The 19,926-nt window shown below is 43.3% G+C and overlaps 3 protein-coding genes and 1 long non-coding RNA gene across 4 annotated transcripts; 2 read left to right on the top strand and 2 right to left on the bottom strand.

Moving 5' to 3' along the window:
• Window positions 1–3: 3 nt before the first annotated feature.
• On the bottom strand, window positions 4–2,793 carry LOC127773796 (cell division control protein 48 homolog B-like). Its single transcript, XM_052299971.1, is given in 9 exon segments — window positions 4–342; window positions 344–489; window positions 566–643; window positions 756–852; window positions 1,210–1,338; window positions 1,697–1,866; window positions 1,937–2,221; window positions 2,385–2,484; window positions 2,671–2,793. Coding segments are annotated over 9 exon segments (1,167 nt in total). The 5' UTR covers window positions 2,730–2,793; the 3' UTR covers window positions 4–239.
• Window positions 2,794–3,286: 493 nt separating this feature from the next.
• Window positions 3,287–6,992, top strand: LOC127774209 (heterogeneous nuclear ribonucleoprotein 1-like). The gene is made up of 10 exons (XM_052300474.1): window positions 3,287–3,400; window positions 3,517–3,602; window positions 3,680–3,728; window positions 4,846–4,900; window positions 5,650–5,726; window positions 5,869–6,007; window positions 6,090–6,223; window positions 6,294–6,398; window positions 6,524–6,661; window positions 6,900–6,992. Exons 1-10 carry the CDS (start codon window positions 3,287–3,289, stop codon window positions 6,990–6,992), a joined length of 990 nt encoding a protein of 329 aa, XP_052156434.1.
• A 1,077-nt stretch (window positions 6,993–8,069) lies between these two features.
• LOC127774133 (uncharacterized) lies at window positions 8,070–10,126 on the bottom strand. The gene is made up of 2 exons (XR_008017707.1): window positions 9,689–10,126; window positions 8,070–9,107 (listed from the first exon to the last, which is right to left on the bottom strand). It is a non-coding gene; the product is annotated as an uncharacterized LOC127774133 (long non-coding RNA).
• Window positions 10,127–18,114: 7,988 nt separating this feature from the next.
• LOC127772688 (aspartic proteinase nepenthesin-1-like) lies at window positions 18,115–19,551 on the top strand. The gene has a single exon (XM_052298642.1). The coding sequence runs from the start codon at window positions 18,115–18,117 to the stop codon at window positions 19,549–19,551; it is 1,437 nt and encodes a 478-aa protein (XP_052154602.1).
• The last annotated feature ends 375 nt before the right edge of the window (window positions 19,552–19,926 follow it).

Here is a 19,926-nt window from a genome sequence, read left to right as displayed (position 1 = left end):
TTATTAACAGGCAGAGTTATCTTCTAGTGTTAACCTCTGTCTCTCAATACTCTCAAAACCCAAGAAAAACACAGGGGAAACAGTACAAGCCGCTGCAATCATATGGGAACATGTCACAACTTTGGTCAATATATACAGCAGACCGATGATACAATGTTCTGATAACTAGTCAGAATCAACAATGGGCGACACTGATGCTTGTGCGCCAGAATAATACATCTTTTAATGTTTTCTCCTCGTCAATGGACCACTGATTGTGTAAGTGATGGACGCAAGGATCTTAGCGCGGCCTGGAAGTGAATATCGTCACATACAAAACGTTCTGACCTCAGACTTTCCCTCAAGGCCTTCAAGATCTGCGCCCGTGAAAAGCTCGGTACGCTCTGCTACCTTCCAAAGATCCACATCATCTCCTAATGGCATTTTGCGTGTATGGATGCGTAGTATTTCATATCGACCTTCCGCATCTGGTGGTGGAACATACAAAACCTGCAGTTAAAATGAAAAAAAGAACATGATTATTGTTTGCTATGTGTGAGGGAGAGGGAGAGGGAGATCGGGATACCATATCAAAACGCCCTGGGCGCAGAAGAGCAGCATCAATTGCATTTGGGCGATTAGTAGCAGCCAATACAATAATTCCCTACATCAAAAATTGCAAGATACTTTTTTAGTACAAAGAAAGGGCATATATGAGATATGACAAGGAGAGTCACATTTGAATGCCATCGTCAATCTAAATATGTAAGAGGTACCGTAGCCAGTTCTAAACCATCCATTTCCGTCAATAGAGTTGATAAGAGTCTTTCTCCAACCGTGGCATTGCCACTAGAGTTCCCGCTGGGACCAGTTCTGAACGATTACAAACTCCAATATTAACATTCACTGGTCAGATGTGGAAATTAGATTTACATGCGCAGAAGCAAAGTTTTCATAAATTGATTCTACTATATGAAAAGAACATTTGGGGAACCATATCCAACAAAATATGCTTAACACTTCTGACACCTCTTCAACTTCCTAATCATGTACACCATGGAAAAGATGCAAATATTATTATTACGTAATTATAGAAGATAGCCTATAACAATTCATGCACATTCTTATGATGATTGTACAGAATCATTTTTACCAATATCATGCATCATGTATCATAGATCTCACTAGTATGTGCCACAGGACAACAAGAGACAAGATATAAATGTGCACCTTTTAGGGGCAATTGCATCAGCCTCATCAAAAAATATAATGCTTGGAGAAGCAAGATGTGCCATCTGGAATGTACGTCGCAACAAAGCTTCACCTTCACCAACATACTTGGAGTATAACTCAGCACCACTGTTTGAAAATGTGTAAGAAATTTAGAACAACATAGAAGACTGTATACTGAACTCAAAATGATCCGGTTAGCATGTTCTAGCTATATTATTTGGACTAGCGTACAGGACAACGATTCAAGCAGCAGAATTTGAACAAATTATGCCAGCTTGGTCTTAACAGTACATGAAATAAACATGTTAAGTTCTTTTGCTTCCTCTAATAACTCCTTTTCAGTACATCTGAGATTAAGTGATGTTTATTGAATTTATTACAATATAAGCATCACATCAGAAAATATTATGCGATTCACAGGCTTCTTTTTGCATGTTGGAAGGATGAAATGAGAAAAAGAGAGAACAATTTTTACGCAGCAAACCTTAATGAAAAGAAAGAAGCTTGGGCAGCATGAGCAGCAGCCTTTGCAAGGGTAGTCTTTGAGCACCCTGGTGGACCATGCAATAGCACCCCACGGATAGGTGATATTCCAAGTCTATCAAATGAAGCAGCATGCTTGATGGGCCATTCAACAGCTTGCTGAAGTTTTTTCTGAAGCATAGCAACAATAACCATTAAAGGAGGTTTGATTAAAGAAATCCTAAAATGAGGCATATTTTACCTTAACAGCTTTCAAACCTCCTATATCATCCCATGAAACAGCTGGAATTTCTTTAGTTACCCCTCTTGTCACACTATTTTTGGCCACAGATTTAGCAGACTCCCAATCCTCCATGATTAGCGTTAGCACATTCTCACTCTCTGATGAGCTTGATAATCTACCATAAGCACGTCTTGCAGCTTCTCGACATAAAGCTTGTAAATCAGCTCCAACATAACCATTGCAGGATGCAGCAACAGATTGAAGATCAACACATTCACCAAGATGTAGATTCTTGGTATAAAGCTAAAAACATAATATGGTCTATAAGATTAAGCTTCATATAAGAAAAAATCATCATGAACATAAGTTAACCACATCCAAAAAATGCAGGGCTTGCTATGTTACATCATAAAATACAACATTCTTTTACTATTTTTGAGGGGAAAACTACATTCTTATATGATACCTTAAGAATCTCGAACTTTTCTTCTGCTGTAGGAACAGTAACCTCTATCTCTGAGTCAAAACGCCCAGGCCTTCGCAGTGCTGACTCAATAGCATCCACCCTAATGAAAGCAAGTTGTGTTTTCATTCAAGAGAAAAACACGAAGTTCATAACCAGAATAACTAAAGGAAAACTTAAGCGCACTTAGTGGAATATGCTGCCGTATCAACAGAGGAACTTCCTAAAATGAACTTAAAATGTTAGGCTATTTGCTAAGATCACAAATCACGCAACTGACATTCCTGACCTGGTAGCAGATGCAACAACAACTAGGTGGGGAAGCAGCTTTGATGACTTCCCGTCCATCAGAGTCAACAGCTGACCAACAATGCGGGACCCTTGCTCTCTCCTGTGAAAAATACATTAATAATAACTTCTTGGCAAATATAAAATTTGTAGGTAATATAACAAACTTGCCTACCCCCCTCCCCCACACCTTCTAGGCCAAAGTGACCCTTTGAATTTACCCTCAACCTTAATCTTTGCTAAAAAACCAAGAAATGCTTATACTCCCTCCGTCCCACAAAAAATAATCTATGACTGGATGTGACACATCCTAGTATGTCCAGATTCGTTGTATCGGTATGTCTAGATTCGTTGTACTAGGATATGTCACATCCAATACTAGGTTGGTTTTTTATGGGACAGAGGAAGTATTTTGGAACAGAGGGAGTATCTTGCAGGTGTCTAATTTACAACATTGATTTTGTTTAACAAAACGCTAGAATGAAACATGACAGCTAGAGTATATGCCAAAATTAATGTCATCTAACATTTTTCTCCCCCAAAAAGTAGTTAGTTAAGACTATTTTGATTAGGAAGTGATTTAGTGACACCTTTTTTTTTCCTAGTTTAATCATAGTATGGTTATTTGGTTGTCTCCTCTTATTACCTTCATAAACTCTTCCCAGAAAGTTGTTAAGGATGAGCATATTCTAGGAAACCGAACTCTGGAAGTGAAGATAGCGACTCCCAAGGTAAACTACGGAGATAAGTATCTTTGATCGTAGGTGCATCAATTCTTCAGTAGTTCAGTTTCAGATTGATCATGTCTTCTTTTTCTTGTTAGTAATGTGACAAGTTCTTAACACAGGAAGAAATGCGAGCTCCAGGAATCAAGAAAGCTACTAGGATATTTGTTGCTCGGATTCCTCAATCTGTGGATGAATCAAAGTTTCGCAGATGAGATTTAGTCTATATATCTAGCAGGACATCAATTAATATTTGGATTTGGCTAAGCTATAATGGTTTCTGAACAGGCATTTTGAAGCTTTTGGAGAAATTATAGACCTTTATATGCCAAAGGTGAGAGAGCTAAACTGATTTTATATATTTTGTAGAGATATAATATCCTATATCTAAGTTCTGTCCTCTAATTTTGATTTAATCTTTTCACTCAAATACTGATAATGCAAACATAAAGCACAATAGAAATTCATTTTCTAAATGACATCATTTTGTTCAGTTATTCTGGAACTCCATTTGATATGCCAGCAAATTTCTTTTCCCCATGTTAATACTCTATTCACAAATACTTGTCACTTCTAACTAACATGCATTCTAGACCATGTTCCTCTCAATAAGGAGATCAATAAACATTTGTTTTTATGGTTTTATGGGATCAGTTTTTTGGAAACATACAATGACCTATGTATCTAGTGTGAAGTACTGAAAGCAAACAATCTCTTCTCTTCTTTTAACTTAATCTTCAGTGACATCAATTAGAAGCTAGAACGTTGTTGCTTGATTGCTTGTACTCTTTCTTGAAGCCTTAAAAAATTAAGCACTGAGACAGATTGTAGTAAATGTGTAATGGCTTTAAGGTAATCATTGGAAAGGAAACGAATTTTGGAAATTGCTGCACTTAAAGAATACTCCCTCCATTCCAAAATATAAGGATTTCTAGGTTGTTTAGCAAATACTAAGGTTAGGTCAAAAGATTCATTTTTAGTCACTTCAGTTGTCAATTTTTGAAGTTTGAATTGCTTAGATCCCCTTTCCAAGCATTTGATTGGTTGTTTAATCATTGAAATGGTAGAAATCATGGGAATCAGTGCAGGAATCCTTATATTGTGGTACAAAATTTGAATCCTAGAAATCCTTATATTTTGGAACGGAGGAGTAAATACTTGGAAAAACTGTGAGCTCATACAGCCCATGGAGGGATAGCCTGGCCAACCGTGCCTGCATTATACCAGTTATAATTGGGAAGATAGGTGAAATCGGACCTGCACATGCTCAACTTCTGATCTAGTCCTTGTAGTTGCAGATGCAACTATCAGAAGTTCCATTGTTTGTGCCAGCCATATGTTTGCTGCAACAAAGTCAATCCAAAATTCCAAATTCTCCTGGAGAGGGTTGAGCCTTTGAGATGATTAACCTCTACTAATTTGGACAGTGTTTTCTTTCCTATCTCATGTAGGAACTGCGTTCAAAAAGCCATCGCGGAATCGGATTTATCACTTTCCGGAGTGCAGGTATGTGTAATCCTTGAGTGTGCATAAATAATCCTTGAATACTCATTTAGGTGCAATATTTGATTAATCCATTGATCCTGTGAGAACAAACTAATTAGTGTTGGAAATGATATAGCTTATGTCCTCCGATTCAAGGAGCAAAATTCTCTCACATTCAGACCACTGGCATGATAATGGTGGTGTTTTTGGTGCTGGTAGCGATGCCAGTGTTGCACACCAATGTGCTACATGTTATCACTAATCCCATAGGTTTAGACCCATGCTTAGGGATGGCAGTAATGTGCAGTGGTGGGTGGCAAGGCTGTGCTTGTGCTGCCAACTGCAGGTGGAATGTTTAGTTCTTATCAATGTCGGCATGTGGCATGCCCAATGAAATTGGCAGCCAAAACATCAACTCTCCTGATCTGCTACCCAAAATTGTTGTTGTAAAGGCCATCTGGTTTTGGCTCTAGAATTTTGGCATCGAATCTACAGATCAATTCTTATATTTTTTGTTCTGGGGCTTAGTGTCTACGTTTTTTTTTTTTTGGTCTTTCTGCTCCCTTTTTTTTTTTCATAACTCTCTTCATATTCATGCCAATTCTGAAATAATTTACTTTTTCTTGGAACTTTGATTTTGGTTTTTTATTTGAATTCCTATAGTATGCTTGCAACTTTCATTTACCACTACATTTTTGGAGAATGTTCCTCAACTATATTTTCAGCTTCAATCCATGTATACTTTCCTAACTTTGAGCTGTAATTTATAGAATGTGTGGACAATATTATGCAAGAAACACATGAGCTTGATGGTACAACTGTAGCTGTTGACCGTGCAACTCCAAAGGTGCATTTACCTAATCGCTTATCTCATCTTTGATATATATAGTTATCTTCTACCAGGTTGTATCTAATACTCATCCTTTATTTAATTATAATTCAGTGGATGCCCTATGTATTTATGATAATGCATTTTTTCCTACTAACAGGATGAAGATGTTAGGCACCCCCCAAGGAGAGTTGTTCAGGATGGTTATGGTGCATACAATGCATACATAACAGCTGCTACCAGATATGCAGCTTTGGGTACACCAACATCGTATGATCATCCAGGACCAGCTTATGGAAGTAAGTTATACTTATAAGTTGCCTGATATTGGACAGAGGAAGGAATTTGTTAGTGACTGGATATCGTGTCTTAATTGGCTAGGAGGACACTTAGGTGGGTCGCTTGGAACAGGCAAAAAGATTTTTGTTGGTAGGCTTCCACAAGAAGCAAATACTGATGATTTATGGGATTATTTTGGCCGATTTGGTCGAATTGTGGATGCGTACATTCCAAAGGTTTGGCTGTGTCCTTCATTATTGGTTATGTTCTTAGTTTTTCGTCGTCTCACTTTCTTAAGCACTATAGGATCCTAAAAGAAGTGGCCATAGAGGTTTTGGTTTTGTTACTTTTGCTGATGATGGTGTGGCAGATCGTGTTGCACAGAGAAGTCATGAAATTCTTGGACAGGAGGTGAGACAAAATAGCGGCGGGCTCAGCACAATCTGTGTAGACGTGCATGTGTGCTAAAAAAATTAACCTGTGAAAATTATAATATTGATTTTCTCATTTTTCATGTGGTACGATTTCCCCCACAGGTTGCTGTGGACACAGCTGAGCCACTTGAGGGTGGTTCAGGTGGAGGTTACTTGGAACCTGCAGAGGCATATGGACCATATGGAGCTTATGGCTCATTACTGCCTTATGGCAGATTCTCTGGTAGCCTTGGTTATGATGTAAGTAGCCATCAGCATCAAGGCTGATTATAAGTGCATTTTACAGAACAAAGGCCTGTTCATCTGATAGACTTACAACTAGCTAGCTTTGCATGTCCTTCCTCCTGCCAGTTGTTTTCTTGTATATGTGACACTACTTAGGCTTTATATTGGTCTCTCTTCGTTGTTGTCGTGATTGCCATCATCCTTTTTATCAATTGAATTGTGGCACATTCTAACAATTTTTCTCATATTGCAGTATGGTTATGACCGGAATCTCGATACAGACCGTACTGAGGTTCTTATTGTAGGCATGGCAATACCGTATATCTTGAGAACAATATGCGTCTGAAACCGGGTAAGCTTTTGGGGGGATGAATATTCTGCTGTCACTCGTCAGGATTGCATGCGGTAGACGCCTTATGTGGTAGCCAAATTTCGTGTAGACGCCTTGCACTTTTGTGTCACTGGTTATGCCATCTATTAAGGGCAGTTGCTCAGTTTCGCGTCATTTTTTTTTGTTCGGAAAAGATGCCAGTCTATTGATTGAGAACATTTCCAGTGCTCTCGAGTCTTGACAAACATGTGCTTCAGGAAAATTCTGCAAGTTTGGGTTGCTGCTTGATATCACTTCTACACTGGAAAAATAATCAGGTATAGAGCATCCCGAAGTATCAAAACCAGTGCAAATCGAGTTCCACTGCATTTTTGTCATACGGAGCGCTCACATGGCTTTGCCCCCATATCATATCTCTGTGACGCTTGCGTGTTTTGCCCTATGTAATGTCCCCATAGCTTGTTTGACATGAGACAAAGAAAATCAAACAAGCTATGGGGACATTACATAGGGCAAAACACGCAAACGTCACAGAGATATGATATGGGGGCAAAGCCATGTGAGGATTCAGCTTCGGTGACATTGCTATGGCAAGTTACGGTGTGACATAGAAGCAATCTGAGCCGTCCAAAACGAATCCAACGTCTGCTTTAGTTGAGCCCGCACGCAGACAAAAAAAAAATCCCCGTTCTTATCCCTGTAGCGGAGACGTACTGGTGAGAGACGACGCCCCCAATTCCTCCTCGCGCGCGTCCGAACGTTGCCGCGAGCCAGTGGGGAGAGTCGCCGCTGAATGCAGGAGAGTCGCCGCCACCGTGACCGGAGAGGTGACAGGCCGATGAGCTCGCCGCGAGTGGGGATGGGGTCGCGCGGCTGCCGCGTGAGGCCAGGGCCCTGGACCTGCCGTGCCGCCGCGTGGAGGTGGCCGTCCGCCGGGCCTACACGCGGCCGGCCGGAGGCGCGTGGAGGCGGCTGTCCGTTGGGCCTGACGTCGACGAGGTCCAGCCGCCTCCCGGTGTGGAAGAGGTGCGTGCGTGCCACTGTGCTTCATCAATTTTTCTGTGTGTTCCCCTTTCAGTTGGGTGCTTTGGCTCTGTTGCTCGATTAGTGCTAGCTGTTGGATTAGCTAGCATATGTTCAGTATAATTGGCGAGATGTAATTAGTGTTTCCTGTGCTACTGGATTCAAGAGTGGTTTACTGTTGGAGAATGTGGGCTGCACTTGTAGAGCGAACTGAGAAGTAGTAGTAGGAAATAAATAGCCGTTCAATCCCTTTGCATCTGATGAGTCATATTTTTCTCAACAGTCATGAGTACCAATTGCAATGGGGAAAGCAGATAACCCATTTTAATCTAGTGGCACTATATATGATTTTGTTAAATTTGTCCATGTATCTGTATTAACAACAGAGAAGCAATCCTCATTTCCAGAATTCTTTACATACCTAGTAGCAGTACAGAACCCTTATTAGTTGTATATCATTTCCAGAATCCTCATTTCCTCATACTTTCTGTGCTGTCTGAATGCTCCAAGTTTCAAGTTTATCAACTTCTATATGGTTGTTTATCTCTTTTTGTGTTGTCTCAATAAATCCACCAATTATGGGGACATGCTGTCAAATTTTTTCAGAAGATAACATCACAGAAGTTACTGATTTATTCATTCATTCAAATTACAGCATACATGAGTCATACAACCAAATCAATCTCTCAATGGTTAACACAATGCAACCTCAACAAAATATTGTTTCAGGACAGTGCACAGCCTAAGGTAGAGAACAAACAGCTAAACTGCTGCTGCTGCAATTTTGGAGATACAGAGCAAACAACTAAACAGCTAAACAGCAATTTTGGAGAACAAACAGCTACACAGCTGCGAACACCATAGCCTCCATCGGCACCCCGACGGCCGGCCACCTCCATCGCCAAGGGTCACGGTGGCTGGCTGCCTCCATCCATCCAAAAGTTGACGCCATTCTCTAGACAGTCTAACAGGTCCTTATCTTCAACATTTTTCTGGGAATTGCTGGCACCATTGCTAGTGCTTGGATTCTGCCCTTCTTCAACTAAGCTTTGCAGAAACAAGTTCCGCCCATGAGGTTTTGAGACTGATCTTGTTACATTTCCAGACCTACATAAACCAGGAAAAAATCAACAGCAGGCCAAAAGATGAATGCAACTCTACGAAAATAATAGGCAGATGCAATGCATCACTTCCACAGAAGCTGGATGGGTATATGCATCGTTACTACCAGTCCATTGCTCCCTTATTATCAGCCTAAGAGCAGCTCATTGCTTTCTCAGGCTGCAGAAATTTCCTAGAACTGTATCAATCAAACATTGCTAGAGCAAAGCTGCTATATTTGCTATCTGCTTTCTTTGACAATGCAGACATGCTTCCTCCATTTGTCAGAATTATCCCCCAGTTGTAGATACCTAAGCTTATTTAACTCTGTAACCCATTTGCACAAGCAATCTGATACTAAATTGAAACAACAGTATTCTTCTGCGTAGCTTGTACATGCCAAATTACAGCGATCATTTATGCATGGTGGGCACAATAAGCAAAACCAACCATGGCAGTATGTGGGAACACCCTGGTGAAATCAAGAGTGGTATGCTAGTAGTCAGTAAGAGTCTAAGAGATGAGCAGTAGCAGAAAAAAAAAGAAGTATATTTTCCTTAATGATAACAACGAGCGGCTCTAGCTACCTGGTGCATCTCGCTGGAGCGGTAGAGGATGTCCATGTCGAGCGCGACGTTCTTGAAGACCGGCTCGGCGTCGGGGTCGTCCGCGAGCCCGTGCAACTCCCCTCCCCACTCGCGGCGGCGCGGCGGTCTGGCGCCTCTCCGCCCTGGCGCGGCGGCGGCTCCCAGCTAGCTCATGGCGGCGGCCTGACGCGGTCGAGGGAGGCGAAGCGGCGAGGCGGCCGCCCTGTCCCCTCCCCACTCGCGGCGGCGCGGCGGCCTGGCGCCTCTCCGCCCTGGCGCGGCGCAGCTCCCAGCTAGCTCACGGCGGAGGCCTGACGCGGACGACGGAGGCAAAGCGGCGAGGCGGCCGCCCGGTCCCAATCCAACGGCGAGGCGCGGCGGCCTGTCGCCTCTCCGGCCTGGCGCGGGAAGGCGGCGATGCGAGCACACGGGAGTGGGGGGAGATTGGGGCGTCGTCTCGCAGGAAGGGTAGACGCACGGGGTGAAAAAGGAGGCTGCAGGTGGGCCAGCACAGCGGACCGTTGGATTCGTTTTCAACGCCCCAGATTGCTCCTATGTCACACCATGACTTGCCATAGCAATGTCACCGAAGCTAAATCCGCTTACATCGCACCGAAAGAAAAATAAAAATAAAAAAACTTGATGGGATTTCAGTCAAGCAAAAATAAAAAGGTAAAAAAAAGGTCAAATTTGACTCCCTTTAATATAAGTTGGATTTAACTCATCCTCAACGGTAAAATTAAATTATGTATATCGACCTCCAAGTATTAAAATCGTTCAAAATAACCCCTTTACTGCTTTGAAGGTTGTTTTTGCTGATGTAGCCTAGCCATGCGCTAGCTAACCCTAGCGTGGGCCTACCGAAGAGCATGTGAGGAAGAAGTGAGAAGGAATAAGTCTATTTTTCCTCCCTCATGGCTTGCTCTCGGTCGAATCGTATCCCTCAACTGTAAAATCGGGCATAACACCTTCCTCAACTTTGAAAACCGGTTCAAATCTACTTCCAAGGCATAACACCTTCCTCAACTTTGAAAACCGGTTCAAATCTACTTCCAAGGCAGTATTGAGCTCGATTTTAGCTTATGTGGCGTCCACGTGGCATATTGACTAAATCTTCATCCCACGTGGCATCTATGTGACACTTGTAGTAAAAAAAGGTGAGACCCACATGTCAATTACATTACTTTTCTCCTATCCTAAATCCCTCTCTATCCTCGTAGGCAACCCTAGAGGCAAGATAGGTTCGAGGGCGCGATCGACACCGATGAAGTGGTGTGAGTCAGGACCACTGTCAGAATTGGCGCGATAGAGGGGACCCGGTGGCCGACAGTGGGATGCAGCCGATAGTGGGATGCAGATGTTGACGATGACACGGAAGAAGCTGGAGGTTGGGGCAAGGCCGGGAGGCAGATCCGGTCAGTCAGCTAGACAAACCCAGGGCAATGGCGGCCTCACATCTAGAAGATGAGTCGAGATAGAAAGGTGGCAGGTTGTTGAGGCGGCATCGAGGGTCGTCGAGACGGTGTCGGGGGTCGATGTGGTGGTTGCAACAGCCTAGTGGTCGACAAGCTCGCGTTGGTGCAGACTTGGGATCGCAAGATGGAGGGGGAGGGGATCAAGTAAGAGGACGGGGAGCTGGTGTAGGAGGCCGACCGTCGCTAGGCTCGGCCCTCCTCCTTCCACGTTGCCCTCCTAAAACCTCAACAGTGAGCGGCAGGGGAGCTCATGTTCCTCAACTAAGATGGAGCGGAGCCGAGCCAGCGGCATCACCAAGCTCGACAACACGGCGACGGCTATGGATCTTGAGCTCGAGGTCACCATGATGCAGACGCTGAGCAACCTTGGCGAGCTCACTGGGGAGCAAGGGTAGGAGTGCCCGAGTGTGACTCTAGATCCTTCCACCTCCATGCAACAAGACGTTGTAGCCCGCATTGCTTGGTAAAGAGGAGCCACCACAACCTTGCTCCTCTCCTGCCGGCCCCTGCCCCTCTCCCTGTTGGTCACTTGCCTGGAGAGCACCTGGCCCCACCTATTTTTTTACTATGAGTGCCACGTGGGAAAAATACCTAGTCAATATGCCACATGGACGTCACATTAGCTAAAATCGGGCTCAATACTGCCATGGGAGTGGATTTGCATTGGTTTTCAAAGTTGGGGGAGGTGTTGTACCCGGTTTTACGGTTGAGGGATATAATTCGACTAAGGGCAAGGGTGAGGGAGGCAACATAGACTTGTTCCAACAGAGAAAGGGTGACTAACATGTGGGCTGCTATTTTTTATTTGGAATAAGTCCACTTTCACTCCCTCAAACATAGGTCCAATTTGATTCATTCCCCTTAATCGCAATACGAGATATCTTGACCCATTAACTATTAAAACCAGTGTGAAATAACTCTTTTAGCGGTTTTTAAGACGATTTTCGCTGGCGTGGCTCATTGACATGGTCCAATGGACTGAGTTAGCATGTGGGTCCGAAATGTCAGTGACTCTCCCTCTTCTCTCCTCATCTCCTACTTTTCGTTTATCCTCTCCTATACCCACACAGGTACACGGTGATGCGGAACGACGGCGCGTTGATAGCGCGGCCTTGAGGCACGGCCCAAGGCGAACAACCGCTGGTGCAGTATCTATGCTCTATCGCTGGCTTGTAGATTCGGGACAACAACCGTCGGCACCAGGGAAGACAGTCAAGGTGGGGGCAACCGCCGTGCCTCTCTACTCTTGCTTCGGCTTCTAGATCCAAGAGGTCAAGGCGATGGCCGAGGTTAAGCCTCCTCTGTTGTGCCCTCCACATCGCTATCGCGGCCTACCCCGTCGTAGGGTCCTTTTCTAGCACGAGGGCACCACGACACATGTGACAGTGGCCATCGTCGTCGTGGGGCGGTCGCAAACGGTTACGGTGGAGCCTGATCTTGAGCATGTGGATCGATCACGCTAACAATGAGGACGACTCGAGCTCAATGGTGCGGACAAGCTGTGTCCCCTGTGCTGGTGTTCTCGGTGCTGCGGGAAGCAGCCACCGACATGGCCTTCTGCTGCCGCCGCCGTGGCCCCTCGTCGTCTCGCTGTCGTCGCCGCTATGGAGTAGAGAACGAGAGGAGCATATATGGAGTGGTTGGGAAAAGATAGAGAGGGGAGAAGGGGGCCGAAAAGTGGGTCCCATAGTTTTTTATTTTTTTTCTCATCACTTACATGTGGTCCCCACTTCTATCTAGTGATTGGGCTGCCACGTCAGCACAGGTGGACTAAGTCAACAGGCCACATCAGCGAAAACTGTTGAGGGAGTCAAATTAGATCGATTTTAATAGTTAAGGGGTCAAGATATCTGGTATTACGGTTGAAAGGTATGAATGAGATTGGACTCATATTTAAGTGAGTCGAGTGGACTTATTCCTAATTTCCAAGTCCAAATTTATCTGGGCTAGATTTGATAGGTACCAATAGTAGCGCGAAATTCCTATCTGGTGTGCATACGCCAGTACACCAAGTCATGCACATTTTTTCAGCCCACTCGTCAATGTGCTATTTTCTCAAATTTTTTTCAGGAAAAATTGCAAAAACCGCCCCATAAGTTCTTGAAGTTTGACATTCCACCCTATAAGTTATTTTGTTGCAAATGTCCACTCACCTACTCAGTTTTATTGCAAAAACCAACCTGATAAACACATGCTTAACCAAATCAATATGTTTTCATAAAGCGTGAGCCGTTAATGTGGTCTTTACCAAAATTAAATACTTCCAGAGTATTCTTGATACTTTTTTTTTTGGTGAGAATCCACAAATAAAATTGCAGACAAGAGCTTAAATGTTGTTTCACTAAGTTTCGCTATATGAAAAAAAAAGATCAATCAACTATGGATAATAAATCTAAGGCAAACACTTGGACAATATTGACTTGGCTAGCTTTGCCTGTGATAACCGTACATCATAGATAACAAATTGATTTGATTAAGTACGTGTGCGCATTAGGGTGGTTTTTGCAACAAAACTAAGGGTGGGTATTTACAACAAAATGACTTATGGGCTGGAATGTCAAACTTCAAGATTTATGGGGGTGATTTTTGCAATTTTCCCTTTTTTTCCCGTGATTTTCAGCCCACCGGCCCAGTTGTTACGTTTTTGGCATGATTTTCGGCCCACAATTCCTTAAAAAAAAATCTCGCTGTTAAGTTGAGGGACCTCCAGTGAACTTATTCTTTCTTTTTTCGCGATTGTCAGCCCTAATCATGTCCACTTGTTTCCTTTCAATCTTTTATTTTTCGAAGCTTTCAACTCAAATTTGAAAACTTTTGAAAACTTTTAACAAAAGATTGAAAACTTTTGACTCAAATTTAAATTTTTTTGAAACTTCCCATTCAAATTTTAGAAACTTTCATATCACAAGTAAAAATTTTCATATAAAAATTTCATATCGAAATTCAAAACTTTCAACTCAAAATTTAAAAATTTCATCTTTAATTGAAAACTTCCATATCAAAATTCAAAAACTTTAATTCTAATTCAAAATCATTTATGTATTTTTTTAAAAAATAACGCTAATTACGATAATTATCGCTAATGACCATAATTAGCGGCGGGGACGTCAGGCGCTAAACGTGCGTGGTTGCGCGAGTTAAGCAACCGGCGTGCGCCCGTTAGGTACCCTCGTAGTGGGGACCCGTATTTGAAGGGTGTAGATGATGTATGTGGGAGAGCGCCGGCGGAGTCATGTGGATGGCAGTGGGGTCAGCTGACCTCACAGGGTTTTTATAAATACACCTATGAATCTATATTTTACATGTAAATCCATTGAACTTTATAAAAATAACCCCACTTAAATATAAACTAATGTTATTCGAACCCACTGATAAAATTTCCGGCTCCGCCAGAGCGGCAGACTGAACGACCCCATCCTCCGTTCTCTAGTTTGAATGGGCTTTGGATTGCGAAAATTAAACAGGAACAAACCATGGTTTACATAGCTTGACTTGAATAATTGTGCCCTGCCCTCAACGTGCATGCCAATAGACAAGTTAATTTGGAGAAGACGTCCACGTCAACCAGGACAGTACAGACTACAGACAATACCCAGCACTGCAGATAAACGTTTAGGCTCTAATTAAACAGGCTTACTTTGTAAACCACATTGTACGATTAATCTACGGACAAGGGATCGATCGATTCGACCAATACCTATGGGCGGAGCTTCGTGGAGGGCCAACATTTAGTATAGTTAATCTTCAGCCGCATGTAGTTGTAATTAATATTGCATGTATCGATCGATTTAACCTAAAATTAAGTTTAAAACAATTATAAGTTGAACACAAGCACTAAATATTCAGCTGCCTCATGCCTCGTAGCGACAAATCTCGGTCCATATACATGGATGAGACTGCAGCTTAGAAGGTTGCTGGAGCTGCTCCTTTCTTTCTTTTCTACAAATACATGCAGCATATGAATTAGTCCACCCGTTCCAAAAACATAGGACATAACTACTTTTTTAAATGGTTTCATAATATAAGGCGTGCATGCATGCATATAATTAATTAGCACATTATCTCTTAAATCGTTATTATTTTAAATCCTATACTCATAAGATTTTCAATTCTATTGGTTGCATGTATTGTATTAATTGGAGTGATTCATGACAACGATGAGATATTAATTATTTCTTGGTCTTTAGTTAAGGATGGTTGTACCTTATATTTTGGAATGGAGGGAGTATTCAAAAAGAAATTTAAGGTTGCTGGGTTGATAACAAATCCACTATGTCTACATCATATTGAGTACACCAGTCATATAAATCCAACACTTCTGATATCATACAACATATGTGCATGTTTACATCTGCACTTTTAATCCAGTTGAAATGGTATAATTAATTTTGAGTTATGATTAATACGTCCACTAGCAATGTCACAATCAAGGTTTGAATACCGATGCGAAAACTGGTAATATAACCGGTTGGTTATATTATTGGTCTTTACCGGATAAATGATTGGTAAAAAAAATTGAATCCAAAAACTGATTAGGGCGCTTACCAAGAAATAAATCACGGGAAATAGGTTTTTTAGACCAACCTGAATTTGAGTTAAGATAATATTTATATCCACGACTCCACAGGAGTACGTAGAGATAAAATGTTTACCTCCTCCCAAAACCTAAGACAAAACGATACACTTTATATGCAAAAAGATATAGATTTAATGAAGAGATAGCAGCGTCCTATATTGTCTTTTGTTTACTATATCTATGTGTGGTGTGATTGCTACGGTAAGAGATACAGGTTGTTCTACTACTCGTACCTCTATTTTACATGGAAGAAAAAGAAATGAATCTAGTGATTGTTCTACCACCACCACCACTCATGTAGGCTCACCGTGTCCATCAAATACAATATGGATAATAATTCATATCAATTGTTGATCACTACGAGCAACAGTGTATAGCTCGATATATATGTATAGAATTGTAGAGTGCGAATAATTTTATTTTGTTTATTTAAGGCTTTAACATAATCCCGTTACAACATACGGATATTTAGCTAGTATATTATGATAAGAGTAAATTACACTAACGATACACAAACTTACGAGGTGGGTATACTTGTCAAAATGCAACGATATGTTGGGCCACATGATGCGGCAAAAAGTCAGAGATACCATCTTTTCATTATCTAAATAACAAAATGTAGCAATATGAACATTAAATATTTTGAGGGTTTTTTCTATTTCAAATGAATCAACAAATAATCTTATATTGTATTGATGGTACACAAACTTATTAGGTGGATACAATTTGGCACTCAAACTTATAAATATTCATTATAGTGCATGAACTTGTCTAGAGTCGAAAATGATATGTTATGACTAATTACTCTGAGTTAGAGTCTAAATAGGATGTCACACGTGCACAATAAGTTCATGAGATATGTTGCACACTTGCATTAAATACCCTTTATCAGGCCCGGCTCTAAGCAGGGCAAAGAGGGCGACGGCCTAGGGCCCGTCCTGGCTAGGGGCCCATGTCTAAATAAGTAATGTATGAGCCAAAGTGGTATTTAATATTAGTAAATAATTCCATGCTATCTACTACTTCAGGTTATCTATATAATTCTGATTAGTGAATTAATAAAGATTCTGATTATAATTGTATGTATAGATAGATTCTTGTTCATAATATATATATCCTTTATAATTTTAGGTGCTGAAAAACTGTAATTTTACTCAAGATGCATTTTCATGGTGCTAAGTAAACGGGAAAAATAAACAAGATCAGTTTAAGTGTTGATATTTTTCTATTTCTTTGAACATATATATGAAATGTTTTCAATGTTCATTTCTCTCTATGATTAGATTTGAAAACACACTTTAAAATTAAAGGGGTTGTTCAGATTGTAGCCAAAATAAATCTAACCAAATTTTTGCAATGCTAAATTTTTGACAATTTAGCAATATTGCCAAGTTTTGGTAGGATTTCTTACGTATTTACTAAAGTTTGGTAAATAACTAAATGAATGCGCATCTTTGACAACTTTGATATGGTTTGAAATGACATCAATCTGAACAACCAAAAAGCGTGAATATACATATAACACGTCTCTCTATAGGGGAGAGAGGGTTAAGGGTCATGTTATCAAGTTTTCCCTAGGGCCCTCAAAATTGTAGAGCCGGCCCTGTCCTTTATACAGTATATACTTTATATTTTTATTCCATTATTTTGTATTCATTTCATGCTCCCTTTGCATTTTATACTTTTTTTTTTATGTAAACACTGCTTGACTGAGTATATGCATATATACATAATATCATCGTGATAGATATACGAGCTTACATATAACATCCTAGTTCAGCTTAGTAAAATTTGTTATAACGTGTTTCTTTTGTTTTGGTTTGCACAAACCAAATAAGTTTGTGTCATAAAACGAGCAATTTTCAACTTAATATACTCCCTTCGTTTCTAAATATTTGACGCCATAGACTTTTTAAAATATGTTTGACCGTTCGTCTTATTCAAAAAAATTTAAGTAATTATTAATTTTTTTCCTATCATTTGATTCATTGTTAAATATACTTATATGTGTACATATAGTTTTACATATTTCACAAAAGTTTTTAAACAAGACAAACAGTAAAACATGTGCTAACAAGTCAACGGTGTTAAATATTTAGAAACGGAGGGAGTACTAAGCTACACCCACCTTACAAAGTTCGTGTACCTGCAATGCAATTTACTCCTATTAAATTATAAGATGGACTTGATCAATTTGCTAAATAAAATTTGAATTTTTAGTAATTTGACTATTTGAGGCGACCACACAATGGTATCCTGTCTCTGCCGCGTGGATTTTGCTTGAACTCTGGTCAGAACCCCTGGATTTATTTTTATTTTAAATAGGATCCCTTGCCTCTTTTTCCAATTTCACAAAAAAACACCAAATTCGAAAAATGGCGACACCTCTGCTCTTGCTCGAGCTCCTGTGCTTCTCCATGGCACTCGCCGGCGGCGCCGCCCTCCGCCTCGAGCTCGCCCACGTCGACGCCAACGAGCACTGCACCATGGAGGAGCGCGTGCGCCGCGCCACCGAGCGCACCCACCACCGGCGCCTCCTGCACGCGTCCACGGCGGCGGCGGCGGGCGGCGTGGCCGCGCCCCTCCGCTGGTCCGGCAAGACGCAGTACATCGCCAGCTACGGCATTGGCGACCCGCCGCAGCCGGCGGAGGCCGTCGTCGACACCGGCAGCGACCTCGTCTGGACGCAGTGCTCCACCTGCCGCCTTCCCGCCGCCGCCGCCGCCGCCGCCGGCGGATGCTTCCCTCAGAACCTCCCCTACTACAACTTCTCCCTGTCGCGCACCGCCCGGGCGGTGCCGTGCGACGACGACGACGGCGCCCTGTGCGGCGTCGCGCCGGAGACGGCGGGGTGCGCGCGCGGCGGCGGCAGCGGCGACGACGCGTGCGTGGTCGCTGCCTCCTACGGCGCCGGCGTAGCGCTCGGCGTTCTGGGCACCGACGCGTTCACGTTCCCGTCGTCGTCGTCGGTGACCCTCGCCTTCGGCTGCGTCAGCCAGACGAGGATCTCGCCGGGGGCGCTCAACGGCGCCTCCGGCATCATCGGGCTCGGCAGGGGCGCGCTCTCGCTCGTCAGCCAGCTCAACGCCACCGAGTTCTCCTACTGCCTGACACCCTACTTCAGGGACACCGTTAGCCCAAGCCACCTGTTCGTCGGCGACGGCGAGCTGGCCGGCCTGAGCGCCGGCGGCGGCGGCGGCGGCGCTCCGGTGACCACCGTGCCGTTCGCCAAGAACCCCAAGGACAGCCCCTTCAGCACATTCTACTACCTCCCCCTCGTCGGGCTGGCGGCCGGGAACGCCACGGTGGCCCTCCCCGCCGGCGCGTTCGACCTCCGGGAGGCGGCGCCCAAGGTGTGGGCCGGCGGCGCGCTGATCGACTCCGGCTCGCCGTTCACCCGCCTCGTCGACCCCGCCCACCGCGCGCTGACGAAGGAGCTGGCGCGTCAGCTGCGGGGCAGCGGCAGCCTCGTGCCGCCGCCGGCGAAGCTGGGCGGCGCGCTGGAGCTGTGCGTGGAGGCGGGCGACGACGGGGACTCGCTCGCCGCGGCGGCGGTGCCGCCGCTGGTGCTCCGGTTCGACGATGGCGTCGGCGGCGGAAGGGAGCTGGTGATCCCGGCGGAGAAGTACTGGGCGCGGGTGGAGGCGTCGACGTGGTGCATGGCGGTGGTGAGCTCGGCGAGCGGGAACGCGACGCTGCCGACGAACGAGACGACCATCATCGGCAACTTCATGCAGCAGGACATGCGCGTGCTCTACGACCTCGCCAATGGCCTCCTCTCCTTCCAGCCTGCCAACTGCAGCGCCGTCTGATCGATTCTCTTCTCTTGTTCGCTACTACACAAACGTACCTACTTGAGCTGAGCTAACGGCGTGGCAGTGATTGTGTTCTTTAAGTAGTACTCCGTACAGTACATGGCCTGTTTGTGTATTGTCTATTTTATACTTGTATTATTGTCCTGTTTAGTATAACTACAGATCTCAAATTCATGGTAGATTTCAAGTCTGCACGTTAAATTATAATGGTTTAAAATTTTAAATTTTATGTAAAGTGAGAATAAAATGATTTATCAATTGTTATCAACGTGATTATAGACCCATATATATCCATGGATTTGTGAAGGCTCTAATAAATCAGAGAAATTTGACAATTATGCCATCTAATATGCGCGCCTTTGCTAAAATGCA

This window comes from Oryza glaberrima, chromosome 5 (assembly GCF_000147395.1).
Source record: "Oryza glaberrima chromosome 5, OglaRS2, whole genome shotgun sequence".
In the NCBI taxonomy this organism is placed as follows: Eukaryota; Viridiplantae; Streptophyta; class Magnoliopsida; order Poales; family Poaceae; genus Oryza; species Oryza glaberrima.
The sequence above is the reverse complement of the archived record's forward strand: the minus strand, read 5'-3'. Positions and strand labels throughout refer to the sequence as shown.